This window comes from Dendropsophus ebraccatus, chromosome 2 (genome assembly GCF_027789765.1).
Source record: "Dendropsophus ebraccatus isolate aDenEbr1 chromosome 2, aDenEbr1.pat, whole genome shotgun sequence".
NCBI lineage: Eukaryota > Metazoa > Chordata > Amphibia > Anura > Hylidae > Dendropsophus > Dendropsophus ebraccatus.
The window spans coordinates 127,514,245-127,538,242 of record NC_091455.1 but is presented as its reverse complement, the minus strand read 5'-3'; the positions used below and the strand labels follow the sequence as shown (position 1 = coordinate 127,538,242).

Genomic DNA, 23,998 nt, shown 5'->3' with positions numbered 1-23,998 from the left:
ACCTGCCAAAAATAACGGAGACACATCTGCTTTTCTGGAATACAAATACAGTACGGATATAAAAAAAATAATGATCTGCCATATGACCGCACCCAGTAAATACACATATTTCACTATTTCAGGATACAAGAAGCAGGAAAAGCTGACTGGAAATAACAGTGAGAATCTGCCATGTTGCTACATAGTCTTTCTCTGGCTTAAAAAAAAAAAAATATATATCCTTATTTTCAGATGTTAACCTAGAGCTACCTGACTTGCTATGGATTTCAAACCTAAAAAAAGGAATTCAACACATGTAATTTTCATGCATTAACCCCTAGACGACCCTGGACGTATCGGTGCGTCCTGGAAGTCTGTGCCCAGACGACCCTGGACGTACCGGTACGTCCTGAGCTATGAAGTGCTCTCCGAACTGGAGCGTGCTTCATAGCAGGTGGGGGCCGGCTGCAATCAGCAGCCGGCACCTCTCCATTAATGACGATCGCTGCAGTGTGACATTAACTCTATATGGTGCGTTCACACCTACAGGATCTGCAGCTGATTTTCTGCAGCAGATTTCATTTAAATAACTGAACACAGCATCAAATCTGCTGCAGATCTGCTGCAGATCCTGTAGGTGTGAACGCACCATTAAACGGCCGCGGTGTTTAAGTGTGACTGCGGGGGTCCAGATCGTTAAAATGGACCGTCGGAGGTCTCTCACCTGCCTCCGTGCGGTCCGATCGGCGATCTGTTCACTGAGCCTGCACAGGCAGGCTCAATGAGCAAATCGCCGATAACACTGATCAATGCTATGCCTATGGCATAGCAATGATCAGTGTGAATAATGAAAGTAATGAATGTACAAGTCCCCCAAAGGGACTTAAAATGTATAAAAAAAATAGTTAAAATCACTAATAAAAGTTTAAAACACCCCCCTTTCCCATTATATAAATAAAACATATAAAAATAAATAAATAAATAAACATATAATATACTGTAGTGTGCGTAATTGTCCGATCTATTAAAATATAACAAGCGTCATTGCGAACAGCAAATGGCGTAGACGAAAAGAGGGAAAAAAGTGCGCGGATTACCGATTTTATGTTACATTATATATAAAAATTTTTTTAGAAAAAGTGATTAAAACGTCCGATCTTCACAAATATGGTATTAATAAGAACTAGAGATCATGGTGGAAAAAATGACACCCCATACAGCCCCGTAGGTGAAAATATAAAACCGTTATAAGCGTCACAATAGGCCTATTTTATTAATAATTAATTGCCAAAAAAGAGGATTTAATTAAAAAAATATACAGTATATAACATTAGAGAATCAGTGTAAACCTGCATATGGTTGTGTTCCGGATGACCTATAGAGTAATAGTATCATGTCGCTTTTACCATATAGTGCATTACGTAGACACAGGAACCCCCCAAACGTTACCATATTGCATTCTTTTTTACGATTTCACCTATTTATATCTTAATAAATAATATATTTGGGATTCCATCATACATGTTATGGTAAAATGAAAGACACCATTACAAAGTACAACTATTCCTGTAACAAACAAGCCATTATATGGCCTTGTAGATAGAAAACTGAAAGTGCTAGAGCTCTTAGAAGGGGGGGGGGGAGGGAAAAATGAGAGCGCAAAGATCAAAATTTGCGCGGTCCACTGGGTCATTTTGGGCCTGGTCCTCAAAGGGTTAAGGGGCTACCTATCAGGGTGGTGTGGTGCTCTCCCCATCATAGAGGCATCCCGTGGCAACAGGCTAAAGATATCTGGCTATCCCGTGTTTTGAGACTCGCAACTGAGGCTCCACAGACTCTCGAGTAAAAAAGCTGTATTTCTTTCAACTTACTTCCATGTATATAGATGATACTAATCCTTCTCTAGTGTATTTAGCCTACAACAGTGTCTCCCATTTATCACACACAATGAACAGATCTATTTGTTTCATATTAACTTCAATATATATAGATGGTACTAATTCTGCTACCTATCCTCTTTTTTATTCTCCACCCATCGTACCCTCCAAGGGAGATGAACCCCTCATCAAGGCAACACAATGTTCTTGACATGAGCATCTTTGCCTCTTTGTATGCATCCCAGGATTTTATTATCCTTGGCAGTCTATGCCTGGTACTGTTCACTGTTGAGTTGAGTTGAGTTTACTGTCCACTAATACCCCCAAGTTCTTTTCAGTAGAAGTTTTACTCATTGTTTAAAACTTTATTGCCTATCTGTTACCCATTTGGCATTTTTATTAATTTTTTCCTGATTTCAGAGTACTCTTTTTGCAACCAAAACCAAGAGTGGATTCAAAACACAGATAGGCTATGTTCACACACTGTTAAAATTTAGTGGCTGGCTGCCATTTAATAGCAAATAATTCCTGTTATTTTAAAAAATGGGTGTTGTGTTGAAATAACGCTTGTTTTTTGCTGTTAAATGATGGCTAACCACTCAATTTCAACAGTGTGTGAACATAGCCTTAGATAGTACAACTTCCCTGACTTAAAATATTAAGTACTTACTGTAAATTTCTCTAGTCCTGTTGCCCCAGCATTTCCAACAAATATTCCAGAACTGGCTTCAAATGTTAATGGTTCTGCTGACCTTTGGAATGGGACTCTTTGATACTCTTCACAATCCATGTAAAGAACCATTTCAGATCCCACCACAGTCACTGTAAAACGATTCCATTTGTTTGTCATTACTGGCACTTTAAAGGAAGCAGCCTCTTTGGAAATTTGGGAACCTGGTTCTGTGTAGTATATATTTATCCTCTGTGTACCATCCTCAACTGATGATAGTCTAAGGCCCAAATAGATGATTTTCTGGAAGGCATCAGTTATAGCAAACAAAACACCACCATGGTTACTGTTAGGCTTTAAAGTAGCAATAATAGCAAAATCTTGAAAAAATGGCTGTGGAATAAATGTTCGTGTAAGACGGCCAATGTTAGACTCTGGGCCAAAACTGTAAGCTGGAAACCCTTCATATCCAGTAATAAAAGACACAGAAGGAGGAAGAGGCACTCCAATTAACTCTAAGAGATCAAGATGTCCTCTGCTGCCCCGATCTGTAAGAAAAAAGGAAAATAAAGTCAGGGTTTGAATTGGAATATATTATTGGAACAGCATGTCAGCAAGGAGATAAAGATAATTTTTTGCGTAAGACTTTTAGTAAGTGTAAGGCTAGGTTCACACAACGTCTTTCTTTGGCTGTTCGACGGGCGTCTATTTGGATGTCTGAAATTTTGAGGCCAAACAACGTCTGTTATTTTGCAATGATGTCTGTGATTTCAAAATAACAGACGTTATTTGGCCTCGAAATGATGTACGTCTAAAAAGATGGCCACCGAACAGCCCCAAAAAAACCTTGTGTGAAACTAGCCAAAGGCTGGGTTCACACTACGTATATTTCAGTCAGTATTGTGGTCCTCATATTGCAACCAAAACCAGGAGTGGATTAAAAACACAGAAAGGCTCTGTCCACACAATGTTGAAATTGAGTGGATGGCCGCCATATAACAGTAAATAACTGCCATTATTTCAATATAACAGCCGTTGTTTTAAAATAACAGCAAATATTTGCTATTAAATGACGGCCATCCACTCAATTTCCACATTGTGTGGACAGAGCCTTTTTGTATTTTTGCTTCCTCAAGGGGCATTGATATGCCATCTTGTTTATGGCTAGGTGGAAATAGCATTTCTCTTTTACAGATCCATGTCCACCTCTCAAAAAGGTAGACACTTGGTTAAGGGGAATGTCCAAAGCAGACAACCCTTTTTTCCCCTATTAGAACCTCCAAAGATAGTCAAGCACAGCGAAAGGTCCACATCTGAGATGGCCACATTTTGATACATTTACTATCCCAGAAAATGATGCTTTTCATGACACTATTGATATTGTATATACTGTGCACAGTATATACAATATCAATAGTGTCATGAAAAGCATCATTTTCCTTGAAAATAAGCATAAAGCATTTATTTTCCTTGAAAATAAGACATACCCCAAAATAAGGCCTAGTAAAGGGTTTGCTAAATTCCTAAATATAAGTCCTCACCCAAAAATAAGGCCTCCCTGAAAGTAAGGTCTCCCCCAAAAGTAAGACCAGGCAGATGTCAATTGGCATCTTGGAATCTCTCTTACAACGTCGGTATTCACTTGCTCCAGGTTCATTTCATAGTGGGAAACTAACAACATGCAACAACACAAGCCATGGACCCAACATTAATTATTTTTTTTTTTTGGTTCAACAATAAATGTGAATTCTTCTTTATGGAAAAATAAGACAACCCCTGAAAATAAGACCTAGCGCATCTTTGGGAGCAAAAAATAATATAAGACACTTTCTTATTTTAAAGAAAACAGGCTATCCCCCATTTTTATCAAGGATAACCATAGATATCAATCTATGGCGCTATAGATGAGAGAGGCAACAATCCCTAATACATGCACAAATGTACCAGTTGATTTGAACAAAAAAAAGTTGGGACTCATGACATACTGGTACACCAGTGGGTTTGGTGGCATTATAAAGTGAGCACAGGAGCTGAGCTCACTTCATAGCACGTGGGAAGCAGCTGCTATCAGCAGCCAGGTCCTCACTGTTAATGGTGATCCATTTCGATCACACAGTGTCCCGCCATTAACCCCTGCAGTGCTGCAGAATTTAAAAGTCAATGACAGGAGCTGCACTACTGTCACTGTCCGATCGGAATTCGCGCAGGGGTTCCAAACATTCTAAATGGCTGCCAGAGGTCCCTTAGCTTCCTTTTGGCAATAAGACTGACCGATAGAATAATGTTATCATATTGGTTTTACTGTAAAGTGCATTACGTAAAAACGAACCCCCCCCAAAAAAAAAATTGCTGAATTGTATCACCCCCCCCCAATTTCACCCCATAAATGATATTGTTGGGGTTTTGTGATACATGTTATGGTGGATTGAAAGATGCCATGACAAAGTACACCTGCTCCTGGCCCTGTAGATGGAAAAATAAAAGAGTAAGGCTGCATTCACATGTTCAGTGTTTTTCCCAGTCCGTGATTGTGGTCCGGCAGCTACCTCCGTGATCCGTGCAAAACAGTCCGTTTTTCATCCGTTTTGCATCCGTGTCCGTTTTTTTCACTGATCTGTGTTAAAGCATTTTAAATTACATTGATTACATCACATCCGTGTTTTTCACGGATGAACACGGATGTCACATCCGTGTACATCCGTGAAAAATACGGATCTCATTGATTTCTATGGGGAATCCTTTCCGTGCATCTGTTCCGAGTAATGACATGTCCTATTTTTTTACGGAACGGATCACGGATCCGTGAAATCACGGAACATCTGAATAGCCCAATAGAAAGCAATGGACTGTAAAATTGTCCGTGCGCACGGATCCGTGAGCACGGACAACTTCCTGGAACGTGTGAATGCAGCCTTATAGCTCTTAGAAGGCAAGGAGGAAAAAACGCAAAACTGAAAATTGGCGCAGTTCTTAAGGTTATTTTGGGCTCTGTCCTGAAGGGGTTAAGAGGAACTCTGGCATAAAGTAATTGTTTTTAAATCAACTAGTTTAAAAAGTAATTTACAAATTTGTATAACTTTCTGTTAAAAAAAAACTCAAGCCTTTCAGCTCTTATCAGCTGCAGTATGCCCCTGTATTCTTTCAGTTTGACACAATGCTCTCTGCTGCCACCTCTGTTCCTATTAGGAACAAATCCCCATAGAGAACCTTTTCCTGCACCCATGTACCAACTTTTTCTCATCTTGGGGGTGACAGCCCACTCAGCCAATCACTGGCTGATGTGCTGTTCCCTCTGTGTGGCAGTCTAGTTTACAACCTAGTTACTATAGACCTCTCTCCATAATGGTATACTCAATAGGGGATATTTATATTCTACCAGAGCCGATGTGATAAGGCTGACATACAGGGATGCTCTCAACCACAGACAATTAGCTCAATTAGCTCTGTCACCACCAGCCACTCACTGCAACCAGAATTAAGGCTCCTAATATTGGAATCAGTCAGAGGTGTGTGTTACTAATGTAAATCTATTGCACACTCTGCATTGAGTTGAAACATAGAAGATTGTTGGCAGAAGAAGACTACTTGGTCCATCTAATCTACCCTTTTAGTATTTACTTTCTTATACTTTTTTTTTTGCTTTATTATCTTAGGATATGTTTATCCCAGGCATGTTTTTATTCTGTTATTGAAAAGTATGACAGAGACTATATAGAGAAGTGAGTGCATTGAGAATGATACCCCTATCTCTCAGCATATTCTGGCTTGAATGCTAACGAAGTGTGCAGTGATCATCAGTGCCATACACCTTGTACCATTGCTACAACACCCCTGGGGACTGCTCCAGCAAGTGGGAAACGCGTTGGTGCATAATGTTTTTACTGTCATCATCCTGAACTGAATCTGGTAGCTGAGTGGAATCTCAGATAGTACAGGTACAGGGTTATGGAGTGGGACATAATTCCCTCTAAATAACTGACCTTCATGAGCACCTAAGGCAAAAAAAGGAGGTCTGTTTATACTTAAAGGAGTGAAACATATATTCAGTACTTTTGTATAAAGGAATGTTTATTGAGATGGACTATAAATACCAACAATTCATATACTGGATGCAGTGAAATACATGTATATTGTATATAAAATAATCAGGTTTGAAAATTGAAGAACAATATTTAAAATCAAAATATCTGTTTGTTGAATTGAGCTTCTTGACACAATTCAGTGAAATATATAAGAAAGTGGAAGCCTTACTATTGTTATCCAAGATTTAGTGATACCTAAGAGACGTGCTTAGCCGAGCACTTTTCCTGGCTCATTCTAGCAATCAGTCAGGGTCTGAACACCCAGACTCTGACCAAACAATTTTTTTGTTTAATAGTAACGCTAATATATGTTATATTTTCCATAATTTTTCACCTTAGTGATTTGTTCCTAATTATGGTCAACATCTAATATGGGAGGCCTGTCTGGTTACTAAGGATACACAGTGATTGTTATAGTTTCCATAAGTATTTGGCATTGCACATTGAACTATTCAATTATATCTAAAGAATAACATCAAACAGGCAAATGGGGGCTAAGTATAATGTCAGTAATTGTCATTGTCTTGTCATGGTCTACAGATGCTATTACAAGCAACTGTTTGTTTGTTTTTTCTTTATATTCAAGATCAATAGTCCAAAGTAAAAAAAAAAGAAAAAAAAAAGCTTTTTGTGGTTATTGTGTCGGTAAAGTAATTATTTACACCAAAAGACATAACAAATAACTGACAGATACACAATAAGAAGCAAACGAAAAGCATAGTGCTGTTGCACAAATGCCAAGGCTAAATCTTCCTCTGTTCTGTACTGTTCAAGTTGTATAGAAAATGTTCTTTTCATCAATTCATAGGCACTTTTGAGAGAATATTCTGTTAGATGAAAAGAATTTGATTTATTCTGATTGTTATTAATGACTGAGTGACTAAAATGATATTTTATGACATTTGTATATTGGTTATGTACAACTTTTTATTTCTACGATCACAGTATTTGATGACCCATCGACAGTGACCTGGGCAAAAAATGCTGTAGCTATGAGCCATTGGGTAGCCTAAAGTCTTTTTACTTTTTTATCTTTTATAGTTTCTTTTTAAATCTCTGTTCTTACGCCTACTTTTTTTTATTATTTCAATGCGCCAGATGGCACATACATATCTCATTGCATTAACTTCAGTTTAAGGGGTACTCTGGAGAAAAAATGTTTTTCAAATTAAATGGTGTCAGAAAGTTATACATATTTGTAAATGACTTCTAAATAGGTCAAGTCTTCCAGTACATATTAGCTGACATAATGCTCTCTGCTGCCACCTCTGTCCATGTCAGTAACTGTCCAGAGCAATAACAAATCCCCATAGCAAATCTCTTCTGCTCATGACAGTTCCTGACATGGAAAGAGGTGGCAGCAGAAAGCATTGTGTCTGACGGGAAATAATTTACCCCTTCCTGTCGGACATACAGCGGCTGATAAGGACCTGAGATTTTAAAATAGAAGTAATTTACAAATCTGTATAACTTTCTGACACCAGTTCATCTGAAGTTTTTTTTTCCCTCTGGAGTAGGTCCATAAAATTAGGGATCCGAACATTGGCAGCACCGTCTTATACTGACTATTCCTTCAACAGCATTGGTTTAATACAAAAGTTTAAGTTCACATTTAGCTTTTCTCTTTGCCTTTTTGATGTAATGAGGATGACCCCTTTTTAAAAATAGGCCAAAGTAGGACTCCCCCCTGTAATATAGTACAGAGAACTTGATGGACATGTGTCTTTCATCAACCGTATTAACTATGTAACTATGTAACCTTTATCCATAAATTATTAATAACCCAACCACTTAACGTTTTTGCCATTCATAGCAAATATATATCAAGTTGCAATTAAAAAAGTATGCTGGAGTATACCTCTACAAGCCTACTGATTTCAATGGACCAACTATAGTCTACTGGTGACTGGTCCATTGAAATCAATGGTCTACTGGTGTGTTTGCATAAAAATAAAAAAAATCTTTCAAATCAACTGCTGCCAGAAAGTGCTAGAGATTTGTCATTTACCTTTAGTAATTAATCTAAGGTCTTCCAGTACTTATCAGCTGCTGTATGTCCTGCAGGAAGTAGGTGTATTCTTTCCAGTCTGGAGAGCAGGAGAGGTTTTCTATGGGGATTTGCTACTGCTCTGGACAGTTCCTGTCATGGACAGAGGTGGCAGCAGAGGGCACTGTGTCACTCAGGAAAGAATACACCACTTCCTGCAGTACATAGTTTTTTTTAATAGAGGTAAATTTCAGATCTCTTTCTAGCACCAGTTGATTTGAAAGAAAACATTTTTTTTTCTGAATTACCCCTTTAACTTCTGAGTGTGGTAGTCTTTATGATACGCACTTGGAAAATAGACTGAATATGTGTACTGGCAGACTATGCTTGCTTCACTAAAGGTAATGAGTCAGCTGTGGGTATGCTGCATTATACATGCACATTTCTTTGTGACACTATCTAGACATATACTGGTGACAAACCCTTAAAATGTCATGGGTATGGGCATACCACAGCAAACTGAATGTTTGTAACCTAAAAATGCACAATACATACAGAAGATATTTGGATTACTTTCTGCAGGTCTTGTTGATGCATATACCACTTACAATTTCATGATATTAGAAACTAATCCTTCATGTCTATAGTTTCCAATATTTTTCATGTCTCACATAGATAATCCACCATAAAAAGGTATGCTATATTAGTTCAAAGCAAAATTGTTATACAACACTTGAAACATTGGTGTTACCTGTTTTTCTAGGGGTGGATTTCCTTCTCTTCCCCTGATTTAATGTACCTGACTTGATAGCAATAGATGATGATGATGATGGTGTCTCTTTCTGCAGGTACCCACTTGTAGTACTCTCTGTAGTTACCAGGTATGTTTCCGCAATATTTGTCGCAACAGTAAAAATAGTTTCTTTGTTTGCCTGGCTGCTAAGAGTTGTACTTGCCAAGGATCCTATTGATATATTTGGCAGATTCTCTGTTGGTAAGACAGTGGTTTTTGTGTCTCCCCACCACCGCCACCATTGTGCCTCCACATTTCGACATCTGGTAAGAATGCAGCAGCATAACAATATCCAATTCATCATACTCTGTAAATGGCTGTTAAAGAGTCTGGCTGTAAAGTTCACAAAGTTGCACTCTCAATGGAATCTTTAGTGTTTGTTCTCTGCTCCACTGTCAGTAATTCAGTGAGTTACCTCATGGTAAAGAAGTTTTAAAGTGTGGAGAAGATCAAAAATCGTCTGTAGGGAATCATCTATTCTCTATATCCTCCTTGTGCTCTTGTGTCATGTAGATGTGAAGCCAGTTAACTACCCACATCCTTTCACATGTAAATTAAAGGAATGCTGCCAGTACCAAGAGGAGTTTCCTTTGTACACCAATCACTACAAGACATTAATCTGTGCCCCTTGCAGCAACAAATAGGTTTTTATCATAGAGCTAAGCTTTGTTCAGAGGTCTAAAGCGTATTAGGACTTGTAAATACTTACAGTGCTCCTTGAAGTAAGAATATTATGTCTAATTAAGAAAGCTGCACAAATGAGAAGAAAGCTGATTTCTGTGCCCTGAGTCTTGTTCAGACACGCAGAGTTCAGCCCCACTACACCAACCCTGATTATGTTATGCTGCCTCATTACTGATGCCTCATTCCTATAGTGTATATTGATGAATAACATAATACTGAAATAAAATAAGTGATTCTTAAAAAAAATATTAACATTACTGAGCTTGTTAATGATCTGGATTTGTAATGTCATTTACTGTGCAGTTATCAACATGCACTGACACAATGTAACATAAAGAAACAAGCAATGGATACAATACTTGGAAGGATCTTTCACAAACTGTATACCATGCTAGGTAAGGATTACTTTTACATGAATTTCCTATGCCAACTTCGGGACTATAATAATTAAACTTAACACATCTTACATCTTACTTTTCCCCCTCACCATTCACTTTTATTCCTGGGGGCCCCTCAAAGGTCACTTTAGAGATTTACTTTCTGCTTGTTAAGTAACACTTCCAATTTCCTGGGAGACCAGTGTAATAAGTTCTGGCTGATGTATGAACAGCATTGGCTCTTTTACAAACTCAGTAAACTTCATGGATTCATGAATTGATGTAAATAATAAACTATTTTCAAAATTATACCTACATAAGTAAGCAACAAGTATAAAAAGCTTGTGATCACTATACACCAATTAGTGATAACATTACCACCTTATGGTCAATACACATTAATTAAAGATGTCCAGAGTCTGACTTTTTTTTTCGGAAGGAGGTGGTTGAACATAACAACATGCACCTAACTCGCCGGCTCCAGCGCAGGGATCTGCTGTCCCCCGTTCCAGTTCCCAGTTGCTTCCTGGTGTAGGCAGGGATCCGGCTTTTAACGTCTTAGGCCCGCTTAGCCAGTCAGCGACATGACCCAGGTGCTTATCATCATTTTTGCCAGTATTAGATGGATCCTGCATGCCGAGAGCATAGGCTTTCTTATATGCCATGGAGAGGCCAAAGTACAGTATTGGAAGTACAGTGGTGGGATTGCTTACACTATTTGTAAATGGTAACTAAGAGCCTCATTATTTTTATTGTTTTAACAGTTGGGGGGCTGCTTTGGGGAATTGTCATATCTGTATTGGGTCTGTATCTTGCCATTGCAGTTTGCTGTGGCATTTTTATGTGTTTTTGTATTTTCAGCCATAGGAAAGTGCTCCTGCCTAGTGTGAATGCTGTTGTAGGTGAGCTGACCAAATTTGTCTTTTTGCCTGTGTTCCAGATGGGGTAGTGGCTGCCTCTACTTGGTCGTGCATTCCACCCATCCCAAGAGGCGCATATTGTCTGTTTTCTCTTCATTTAAAGGCAATGTGTCATTAAAAAATTTGAGAATTTTTGGTGTTTTATGAAATATAATCTTGTAGCTTACATTTTCACTAGTGGGGCGAAAACTAAAGGCTGTATTACACAGCACGATATTGAGGAGGAAGTGATTGCCGACCTGTCAGGCTGTTACGCGTTTAGACAGCAAACGGGAGAAGTGGGGAGGGGGGTCGTGGAGCTGCGGGAGGGGCTGTCCGGACGATCCTTAGATTGTCCAGATGGCCCATTATTGAATTCAGTGGTGGTCTGCTGCTGCCTCTCTTATTAAATGGAGCGCTGTGCAGCAGACATCTGTTGTTATTATGATTTTTTAACATGTTGAAAGACCACGACCAGCCGACATCTTGCTTGTTGGCTGATTGTGGCCTTTTAACATGCGCTATTACACTAATCGGTGTAACACCAAGTACAGCCGATGATCGTTTGGTGTAATAGGGCCTTAAGATGAGATTTCCTGTTCTGTCTGCAGAGATAAAAGAAGGCTGCTGTAAAGTATTCTGTACAGCATTGCAGCAACATGTGACACCAGTATATAGAGGTGACAATAACCTCTCCATGTGGGATGACCTCTTCAAAGGTTACAGAGTACTCTCAGTAATGTTTCACATTTATCGCAAGGGGCAGACGCTGTCTATTGTTGTCTATGTTCATAAGTCTTGCTGTAAAGCATGTCCCTAAACAGCTCAGGCAAGATGGCAGCCCCCATAACAATGTACAAAAAGTGAAATAAAAAGAATTACAATCAGAAAACAGATTAGAATAAAAAAGCAACAACTTTTTTTTGTTAATAAAATATTTTCTTAATGTAATGTTAATAATATTGAGAAACTGGATGGATAGCTCTAATTATTCAAAAGAGGAATGGATTAATAAGGTTATTCTTATCAAAAGGTATGAGTGGATGGTTTCAGAAATTTTGGAGAGCATGGTAGAGAACTTGGGTAATTTCTATATGTATTTTTTTTTTCTTTCTCCACACAGTATAAACTCCGTGAGCGGGGGAACTGTTTTCGTATGCGGCGCCCTGTAATGAATCAGCCACGCAGCTCTGTCATTAAAGCGCGGCGCATATCTGTACAGTTTCCCCGCTCCCAGCATCTTATCACAGATGCTGCCTGGGTGGGAGGAGAAATCAGTTACAGGCATTCCACGTCCGTGTCCACGTGCGCGGAACATGGAACGTGTGAATGCAGCCTTAGTATCTAAATCTAATCAGCAAAAGAAATTCTAGGTGACACATTGCCTTTTAAAGGAAAACTAAAAGCAGCTTAAAGGACTCTAATCTGCTGTTTTGGCGGGGGAAATAATTAAAGGAGACATCCGTCCAAAAGTATTTTTTAATATATTTTTACCCATTGAAAGTTAGACAAATTCCTAATGTACATTAATGTACATGTAGTGCAATTTTCCCTTAATTTAATAGATCAAATTCAAATTCTCTCAAAAAACATGACGTCACCAATCGGGTGTAATTCCTATGGATTGTCCTGCAGGGGGTGCACTATATGTATAAATCTATGGAACTGTATTGGCTATAGAAGTCTATGTAATGTAATGTGGTGTAATGTACACTATGCTTTATTGATGCAGTACGTTTATGGAATAATTTGGGGAGCAAGGACACTTGCTCCCCAAATGGAGGGCACCGAGTAGGGAGGGAGAGTGGTGCCTGTGCATTTACCTACCCCCTGCCTCCCTGCTCTGTGTAGTGGGACAGATACACACAACTAATCCTCCCATTATCTGCTCATAATATGAGCAGATGATGGGGGAGTAGCAGTACCAGGGAGATCCCCATCACCAAGCGCCCCCCAGCTGACATCCCCCATCTCCCAGCCAGCATTCATCCAACGCCCCTCGGAAGCCGCCACCGCAACACCGCTGGTAACCTCCCCGATAGTACCAGGTCCAGTCCCCATCGGCAAGCCCCCAGCCCCCCCCCCTCCACTGGATGCCCGTTCACTTCCCTGCCGTCCCGGAGTGCAAGCTCACCGACGCCCCCACGTCCTGCCGACTCGGGCTCAGATGATGAGAGCTGCCGAGGGTGACAGCCAGGACCAAGTCGGCAGGATGCAGGGGCGGCGGTCAGCTTGCAGTCCGGGACCGCAGAAAAAAAGTGAACAGGTGTCCGACAGTGGGGGGGCTGGGGGTTGCTGAGGGGGACCGAACCTGGTACTATGGAGGAGGTTACCAGCGGTGGCTGCAGTGGCTGCAGTGGCTGCGGTGACGGCGGTGGCAGCGGCAGCCGGGGGGGGGGGGGTCATGGGGTTGTTGCTGGTTGGGAGATGGGGGATGTCAGCTGGGGGGGTCTTGGTGATGGGGATCTCCCTGGCACTACTCCCCCATTATCGGCTCATAGTATGAGCAGATGATGGGAGGAGTAGTACTGTGTATCTGTCCCACTACACCGAGTAGGGAGGGAGGGAGTAGGTAGATGCACCGGCACCTCTCTCCCTCCCTGCTTGGTGCCCTCCTTTTGGGAAGCAAGTGTCCTTGCTCTCCAAATTATTCCATAAACATAGTGCATCAATAAAGCATAGTGTACATTACACCATATTACATTACATAGACTTCCATAGCCAATACAATGCCATAGACTTAAACATATAGTGCGCCCCCTGCTGGACACTCCATAGGAATTACACCTGATTTGTGACGTTAGTAGATCAGCCTCCCTGATCTACTAAATTAAGGGAAATAGCACTATATGTGCATTTTCCATAATTAATGTACATTGGAAATTTGTCTAACTTTTTCTTAAGTAATAATATAATGAAAAATAAGTTTTGGCGTTGTCCTTTAACCCCTTAAGGACCGGGCCTGAAATGGCCTTAAGGACCGGAGCAAATTTTATGAATTTGACCAGTGTCACTTTATTCATTAATAACTTCGGGATGCTTTTACCTATCCGGCTGATTCTGAGATTGTTTTCTCGTGACATATTGTACTTCACATTTCTTGTAAATTGGAGTCGATACTTATAACGAATCTTTATGAAAAAAACCCAAATAGCGTGAAAAATTGTGAAAAAATGCATTTTTCCAACTTTAAAACTTTTCTGCTTATACAGAAAATGGTTATACCACATAAATTATATATTAAATAGCATTAGCAACATGTCTACTTTATGTTGGCGGCATTTATTAAACTATATTTCATTTTTTATAGACAATAGAAAGCTTAAAACATTAGCAGCAAATTTCCAAATTTTCAGTAACATTTCAAAATCAGATATTTTTAGGGAACTGTTCAGGTTTAAAGTGTATTTGAGGGGACTGTGTGTTAGAAAGCCCCACGAAGCACCCCATTTCAGAAACTGCACCCCCTAAACTCTGCAAAAGCACATCCAGAAAGTTTTTTAACCCTTTAGGGGAGTCACAGAAATAAAAGCTAAGTGTGTAAGAAATTTGAAAAGAGAGATTTTATTGTAATCCAATATTTTTCATAATTATAAGCTTATTACCAGAGAAATGCACCCCAATATTGATTGCCCCCTTTCTGCAGTTTATAGAAATACCCCATATGTGGGCCTATTGCGCTATTTGACGCAACCACAAGCCTCAGATATAAAGGAGCGCCTAGTGAATTTCAATGGCTCCGTTATTTTTGGTCATTTTTGACTGTACCACTTCAGGTTGGCAGAGGCTCTGGGGTGCCAAAACCTAAAAAACACCCCTAAAGGGACACCATTTAGAAAACTACACCCCTCAAGGAATGTAACAAGGGGTGCGGTGAGCATCTGGACCCCACAGGTGCTTCACAGATTTTCCGAACAATATGGCTTGAAAAAAGACTAAAGTATTTTTTACACTAAAATGTTGTTCTAGACTTCAATTTTTCATTTTCACAAAGGGATAAAAGGAAAAAAAAAAACACAAAACATGTAGCACAGTTTCTCCCGAGTACGGAAGTACCCCACATGTGGACATAAAGTGCCAAGCGGGCGCAGGACGAGCCTCCAAAGGGAAGGAGCGCCAATTGGCTTTAGGAAGCTGGATTTGGATGGAATGGATTTCAAGGGCCATGTCGCATTTACAGAGCCCTCGTGCTGCCAAGACACTGGAAACCCCCCACAAGTGACCCCATTCTGGAAACTACACCCCTCAAGGAATCTAACAAGGGGTGCAGTGAGCATATGGACCCCACTGGTACAAATGTGGAAAAATGTGACGTGAAAGTGAAAATTTTCATTTTTTCACTTTCATGGCACAAATGTGCCCGTCATCCAGGGGTCCATATCCTCATTGCACCCCTTGTTAGATTCCTTGAGGGGTGTAGTTTCCAGAATGGGGTCACTTGTGGGGGGTTTACAGTGTTTTGGCAGCACAAGGGCTCTGTAAATGCGACATGGCGTTCATCATCCATTCTAGCCAAATCCAACCTCTAAAATCCAAATGGCGCTCCTTCCCTTCGGAGGCTTGCCCTGCGCCCACATGGCGCTTCATGTCGACATGTGGGGTATTTACGGACTCGGGGGAAATTGCTCTACACATTTTGTGTTTTTTTTTCTCTTTAACCCCTTGTGAAAATGATAAATTCAAGGCTAGACCAACATTATAGTGTAAAAAATGTAATATTTAATTTTCACGCCACATTGTTCCACATTTGTGCCCGTCACCAGTGGGGTCCATATGCTCACTACACCCCTTGTTACATTCCTTGAGGGGTGTAGTTTCCATAATAGGGTCACTTGTGGGGGGGGTTAACTGTCTTGGCAACACAGGGGCCTTTTGAATGCAACATGGCCCCTCAAAATCCATTCCATCCAAATCCAGCCTTCAAAAACCAATTGGCGCACCTTCCCTTTGGAGGCTTACCCTGCACCCGCATGGCGCTTTATGTCCACATGTGGGGTATTTCCGTACTCAGGGGAAATTGCTCTACACATTGTGTTTTTTTTATCTTTTAGCCCCTTGTGAAAATGAAAAAATCAAGACAAGATCAATGATTTAGAGTAAAAAAAAAAAAAAAAATTACACTAAATGTTGGTCTAGCCTTGATTTTTTTCCATTTCCACAAGGGGTTAAAAAAGAAAATAAAAGCAAAACGTGTAGGGTAAATACCCCTACACGAAAATACCCCACATGTGGGCATAATGTTCCATATGGGCACGGGGCAAGTCACCAAAGGGACAGAGCGCCATTTAGAGGCTGGAATAGAGGATGGAGGCCATGTCGCAATTACAAAGCTCCTGTGCTGCCAGGACAGTAGAAACCCCCCACAAGTGACCCCATTCTAGAAACTACACCCCATAAGGAATCTAACAAGGGGTGCAGTGAGCATATGGACCCCACTAGTGATGGGCACATGTGTAGAACATGTGCCGTGAAAATAAAAAATACTATTTTTTTCATTTTCACGTCCCAAATGTGGCCGTCACTTGGGGGCCATATACCAGCTGCCCCACTTGTTAGATTCCTTATGGGGTGTAGTTTCCAGAATGGGGTCACTTGTGGGGGGTTTCTACTGTCCTGGCCGCACAGAGGCTTTGTAATTGCATCATGGCATCCTCTAATGGGAATGGCGGCCATACCTATTTAGCTGGGGAAAAGGGACAATTCTAATTTATTTGGGGGTATTAGGCCAATTATTAGTTTATAAGGTTGAAAATGACAGGTGTCCATCAAATTCAACCTGTGTTGATCCAGAGGAAGGCAAAAAACCCTTGTGAGGCATACGACAGTAGCCTCATCACAGGGGAAAAATTCCTTCCCGACTCCATAATGGCGATCAGAATAACCCTGGATCAGGGTGACCCCTGAAATAGGAATAAGGGACAGAATTTAGAAAATGTAGAACCCCAATGACGTGTGGTACGCCTTGGAGCGATCCAGTATGTAGAGACCGGGGGGATCAGGACCGGTGCCACACTGGAAAATGGTGTCCTTCCTGATCCCCCTGTTACGCCACACTCTGCACTTCTTCTGGGGTCTCCCTTTCTCCAGTGTGGGGGACGTCACCTGGAAAATGTTGTCCTGGTGCGATACGGGGTCCTTCATATCCAGAAGCGCTGGGTCCGCTCCATGGCTGCTAAATATTAGGGCTCTATTACTGCTTCTGATATTTACGGATCGTGCAGCAAGCTACAGTAGCTCAGGCAGCAAGGGACCGGAAGAGGGGGTGCTGGTATAAAAGTTATCCCCGTACAGGTGGTAACCTTTATCCAGCAGTGGGAAGATCAGTTCCCGGACGATCTTCCCACTAACTCCGAGGATGGGGGTGGGGAGGGGGAATCTGGGGGCTGTCCCTTCCTTCATACACTCTAAGGGTACGTGCACACTACGGAATCGCGAAGGATAACCCTTTGTGCATTCCGCAGCTGGCACCCACCGGCGGACTGATGCAGGCGCGCGTCTCCGTCCGTGTCGTAGACTCCATTCTATGCACGGGCGGATTCCACTCTCTGTCCAACGTGTTGATGGAATGACGGATGATGGAATCCGCCCGTGCATAACATGGAGTCTATGACACGGGTGGAGACGCGCGCCTGCATCAGTCCGCCGGCATGTGCCAGCTGCGGAATGCACGAAGGGTTATCCTTCGCCATTCCGCAGTGTGCACGTACCCTAAATCTGTAAGTGTACCCTGAGGTACTCTCACAGAGTGTGTAGAATTTCACGCCATACAGTCATCTCTTATTGGGACGGTATTGGCGGAAAAGACGTGTCTGGGGGGCAGCGTACGCTATGCTAGCCCCAGACACGTCACTGGATGATGAGGAGGATGAGGATGAATGGAGGAAAGAAGGACCCCCATTCATCCTCACTGGCTGTTTCAGTGTCGGAGGCAATAATAGCGTATGCGTCCGACACCGAAAACACGCCGGGGGCCACTTTTATATAGGGATTGGTATATGGGGTATGTAGTGGTGTAGTGTCAAACTTTATTCAATGTAGTGTAGTGTGGTGTAATGTAGTGTTTTTTTACGTGTTTTTTACAGTAAGTAAAAAAAAAAACCTACGCCAAAAATGGTGTTGCTGATGAATGCCGCACTTATGTTCGGCACTTATCAGCAGACCGTTGCAGTAGGATATAAAAAAAAAACACCCTACGCCAAAAAGGAGGAGTTGCTGATTAGCAGCGCACTTTCGTGCAATGCTGATCAACACTCATCGGCGATAGGGTGCGGAAAATAGAAAAAAAAAAATTGGGGAAAAAAAAAAAAAATGTTACTACATTCTGAACATCCCTGTAGTGGCTGATACGTGTATTACACTTATCAGCCGCTAGGGGGCAGCAGAGTGCAAGATCCAAAAAAAGACGACGCTGGAGCCGGAAAAATACGAAAAAAGACGACGCTGGAGCCGAAAAAAGCCGATCGGGACGTCACGGAAGAAGCCGAAGACCCGACAAGATAAAGAGGACGCCGGGAACCCGGAAGACGCCGATCAGGACCCCGGGACAGGTGAGTAATGTACAAATACCTGCTCTGGACCCCACAGCTACCTAGCTGAGGGGTCCGGAGCAGGTATTTATTACTTGTGGGGACCTCGATCGCCGTGAACGGCCGGCCGGCCGTTCACGGCGATCGGGACGGTGGTACCGTGACCACCATTACTTTTTACAGTAATGGCGGTCGGTGCCGTCCTCGGACAGCACCGACCGCCATTTTTCTCCGGGTCATCGGGCCACCGATGGCCCGGAAAGGTTCCGATCGCCGCTATGGGCTTATCAGCCAATAGCGGCGATCGTCGGCATGGGGGTGGGTTAACAACCCTCCATGCCGACAGGGAGAGATGGCCTGCTATGTATTATAGCAGGCTATCTCCCCAGATCGGGACCCGGCCGGCCGCGGCGCCCTCTTAAAGGACCCGCGTACCGGTACATCATGGGTCCTTAAGTGACAGTGATCCATGACGTACCGGTACGACATGGGTCCTTAAGAGGTTAAAATATAACTTTTAATTATAATTTCTTAAAAAGAAAGCCCCTCAACAACACTAATACCACAGCCGTGGTCAATCAGGTGACATTGACCACGGCTGTGGTATTAGTGTTGTTGAAGGGCTTTCTTTTTAAGAAATTATTATTAAAATTTATATTTTAATTTTCTGGAAATCTTTACTTTATTTAACATGCAAATTAGGTTGTTTAGTGCGATGGGGGTGGGAATATTGCTCTCATCACTGCAGAGTGCCAGATAGATAGTCAACAGAACCTGCTGTTAGTTTCCTTTTAATGAGATAGGAATACCCCTGCCCATTTTTTCCTGCCCATAACCTGAACCATTAAAGTATACCTCCAGCATTGGTCTCCCACCTGTTCTGCAAAGTGTTTAGTTGCAGATCACACTGGGCGGTACAGTTGCTCAATTAATGCCAGGAAAATTCCAAGCATAAGCCCTAAACGTTGGACTGTTATTTGTAGGGTGAACATACCCTTAAATTGAATGTACTGTCAGGCCCGGTTGATTCTAATGGAGCTGCATTATATAGGGGCGAGGGTTCCCTCCCACTGGCGTCAGGCCGGCCCGCCTCCAGTGCTTCACCTCTGGCCCTGTTCCCGTGAATAGAACGGCGCTGTACACATGGGTAATACTTAAAGCAAATGTATCTGATGGTACATTCGCTTTAATGGCAACAATTAAAGCAAAAATGCAGCATTTCAATTTTTCTGTTTTTAATTTTAATTTAAGAAAATATGCTGAACAATCTTTGTCTTCACGTGTATGGCACTTCACGTGTATGACACTTCACGTGTATGGCACTATATATAAGTTTAGGAAAAGTTTGTAAGGACCACATTTTGTTAAATTACTAGTTTCTGTAATAGATAAACCACATATTGAATTCTCTATATTTAAATGTGTTTTATAAATAAATCTTGCTCGATTAATCAAAAGTCTCTTGAACTAAATCCTTCTCCCTGCCCACAATTAGAGGCTTCGTTGAACATCTTGATCTTGTAAGCTCACATCTGGATATCACTCTTAGAAAACGATCCTACAAATTTCCTGAATAAAGCAATAAAAATTGCATAGTAAGTGCACTGTGTATTCCCATTGCTTGTTGTGCTTTGTAACTTCACATTGAGAGAAAAAAAACACATTTTTATTTATTGGATTATAAACTGTGACTGGAATAGTTTAGTGAAAGATATTGCTCATATGCTGCACTCCATGCTGACTATCCTATCCATATCCATACAAACAATGCTTGATTTATTGATAGACAAAAACGTGTCTACAGGCAGTAGGAATAAGAATAACTAATTCTATAAAACAGAAGTCCATTCAAACTGCACATCCGGGCCCTTACCACCACCTGCCTCCTCTACCTCAAAAACATTTCCCAAATCCACTCCCTTTTCAGCTTAACAAAACTGATAGTACATGCCCTCATCATCTCCTGCTTGAACTACAGAAACATCATCTTCTCTTGCCTTTGATTTAACACCCTTGCTCCCCACCAATCCATCAGTAAATTTGTTGCCCAACTAATCCACCTTTCTCCTCACTCCTCCTCTGCCTCAACCTTCTGCCAGTCCCTTCATTGGTTGCCCGCTTCCCAGTGAATTTAGTTTCAATTGTTAATGATGACATATGAGACCCCTCCCAACCTGTTACCCCCATATATCTCGTCATACCACTGTTCAGACAATTTCCTATCCTCAAAACTGTGCTCTCACCTTGTTTGCTCCTCGCACAACCACTTTAAAGATTTTTCCTAAACTTCCCCCATACTCTTGCCAACCATTACAACCTTCAAAAGCAACTTGAAAACTCTTCTCTTTGCTATTGTTCACCCAACTTGTTGTCATTTTTAGCTCACTTACGACACTTTGATTTTATAATCAGAACTACAATAAAAGTTTTATTTTAGGGGTGGGTCATAAATAAACCCCTGGCCACTTGAGAGAAGTTTTAATAAACCTGAAAGAATCCAAGACATTTAAAGGGGTTATCCAGTGCTACAAAAACATGGCCACTTTTGCACCTCTCTTGTCTCCAGATTGGGTGGGGTTTAAAAGTCAGTTCCATTGAAGTAAATGGAGCCTAATTGCAAACCGCACCTGCCCTGGAGACAAGAGTGGGGCAAAAGTGGCCATGTTTTTGTAGCAATGGATAACCCCTTTAATATTAGGTTGCTTTTTTCAATGCCCTTACATATTGATTCAATGGATATCTTCAACTTGTTAACCAACCTCACAGTTTTTTTAAGAGGCAAAGACATAAAAGCTTCAAACAACAGATATATATTTTTACTAATTTGTATATCTATACCTAAAATCTGCAGCAGAAAATGCACAACAAATGAGCAACAAAATCTGGTGTAGATTTATGTATTGAAAATGATTTATTATGAGCAAATACCAAGGCGTTAATATATAAATAGTAATACATGACTAAACTAACAAGACTTTTACGATATAACCTCCCCGGTCATTTTACAAGTGTACGCCATAATGTTTAAATTTTTGTTATGTATTAAGATTCAGAGACTTGTAGGAAATGATGAGTTATGGCAATTTCTGCTTGATTGAAAACAACTGTTATTTCCGATCATTATGCTTGCTTTTGGCAGGGATGATTTGCATACAAAAACAGTTGTGGTCCAGATTTAGACAAGTGAACTTTATCTTTCCCACAATAATTGCAGTCATTTGCAGTGTGGGATACATTTGCCTTTTATCTTGCTTTAGTTGGTAGAATGCCCTACCACATAAGGGTTACTGGTTGTTTCATCTATATGCAGAAACTGATAGTTTAAAATTGTTAGTTTTTTCCCCAAAAAACTATGAGTCTTTAATTTGGATATTGCCATCTTATAAGGACAAATCAATATGTAGTGATGATACAGTATGGGAATAGTCTGTTCCAAAGAACATTGCTAAGGTAATCTTTCCTCCACAGCAGAGATTGTTTGGATACGGCAAAAAACAAGAAAAAAATGGTACTAGATACAGCGCTGTCCAAAAAAGAATCCAAATGTGCACCATGAGAAACTTTACATATATAATTTATTAGCAAAGCACAGAGTTTACGCGTTTCAGTAAGTCAATGATTCTGATGACACTGATGATATTGCACTGTTCTGATGAAGAGAGAATTATTGACCTCCTGAAACGCGTAAACTCTGTGCTTTGCTAATAAATTATATAAGTAAAGTTTCTCATGGTGCACATTTGGATTCTTTTTGGGACAGCGCTGTATCTAGTACCATTTTTTTCTTGTTTTTTGCTGTTACCTTACAGGCCCTGTTGTTGGGAGTATCCCGTCCTCTGTATTTTTGGCTTTGCAGTCCCAGATCCTAGCCACCTGCCTACCGCTATATCCTCACGGATTTACAGCTACCCCAGAGGGGTGATATGGCTACAGCCCAAGGGGCACAAAGGTGAGTGGAATCACCCACTCCCCCTATTCTAGTGTCATTTCGGTAAGACACGAGGCGCTGGTGCCCTTGTTTTTTTCTTTTTCTATTTGCAGTGTTTGGATACGTGACTGTCTACCAGCTTAGTCTGCTTCTTTTTATCTGTCCCCTATAGCACTAGGTGGTAAGGGAACATGCCACTGATCTATCAAGCAGGTCACTTATAAATAGTGCAACTCGAAGGAGTTTTCTAGCAACAAAGATATATTACTCTATATTGTCAGAAAGTCAACTATTTTATCATTTACCTCTAACACCAAAATCCATGGTTCCTCAGAGACCAGTAAGATTACAGTAAGGCTATGCTCCCACAATGGGATTTCACGACTGTCTTTTTGGATGTCCATCAAAAAGATAGCCACAAGTAATGGTCATGAACAATATTTGTGGCCATCATTACCGACAGACAGTGGTCTTTTTGCAATAAAATGACTTCTGTCTTTCCAGACGCAATTGGAACATAGCCTAAAAATAGGATGTAATTTGTGCATGTTAACATGGACCTTTTGCACGTTGCTAGGATCATTCCTGTGGCCAATAATCTACCTGTGTAAAAGTGACAGCAATCAGCTGAGGATCCTCGGCTAATCATGTCTTTTGAGCCTGCTTTAAGATGCTTGTGATCCGGCTCTCCAGCACTTTCAAACCATAGACTCTCTTCCTCTGAAGATGCCTATAGTTTTACATAGCATTGACTGCATTTTATCATACATTAATGCATTTTTGTTTTACTTTATAATTGAAAGAAACAGATGAAGAAACATATAAAGAAGAAATAATGGCATGGTTTTAAGCTTCCCCTACACACATTCATTTTGCGGGCCCTGCGACTGACAGATCTTTAGGTTTAAAAGGATCTTTAGCCCCACTACACATCAGATATCATGTGATGAAAAAAGTTTTTACCTGAATATTTTTATGTGGATCAGTGGGGTTTCACACTTGCTGTTTTGATCTCAAAAACATTTTACATGAAAGTCTATTGTGACTTTTTACGTACCCTGTATTACAAATGTAATAAAAGAAAAGGATGCTGCCAAAACTGCCTGTAAACACACCATAAAAAATACTTGAAATTCATAACATTTTCTTCAAGAATAAAAAATCTGAAAATAAAGGTGAGGGAGGCTTAAAACCAT

General features: G+C 41.0%; 1 protein-coding gene across 2 annotated transcripts in view; it reads right to left on the bottom strand.

Moving 5' to 3' along the window:
* The window catches only part of COL15A1 (collagen type XV alpha 1 chain), a 226,451-nt gene that overhangs the window by 152,166 nt on the left and 50,287 nt on the right, over positions 1-23,998 (bottom strand). For both annotated transcript variants that reach the window (XM_069958271.1, XM_069958272.1), the window contains one exon: positions 2,527-3,074. In XM_069958271.1, coding sequence (XP_069814372.1) covers positions 2,527-3,074 — 548 coding nt within the window. The remainder of the gene's footprint in view (positions 1-2,526; positions 3,075-23,998) is intronic.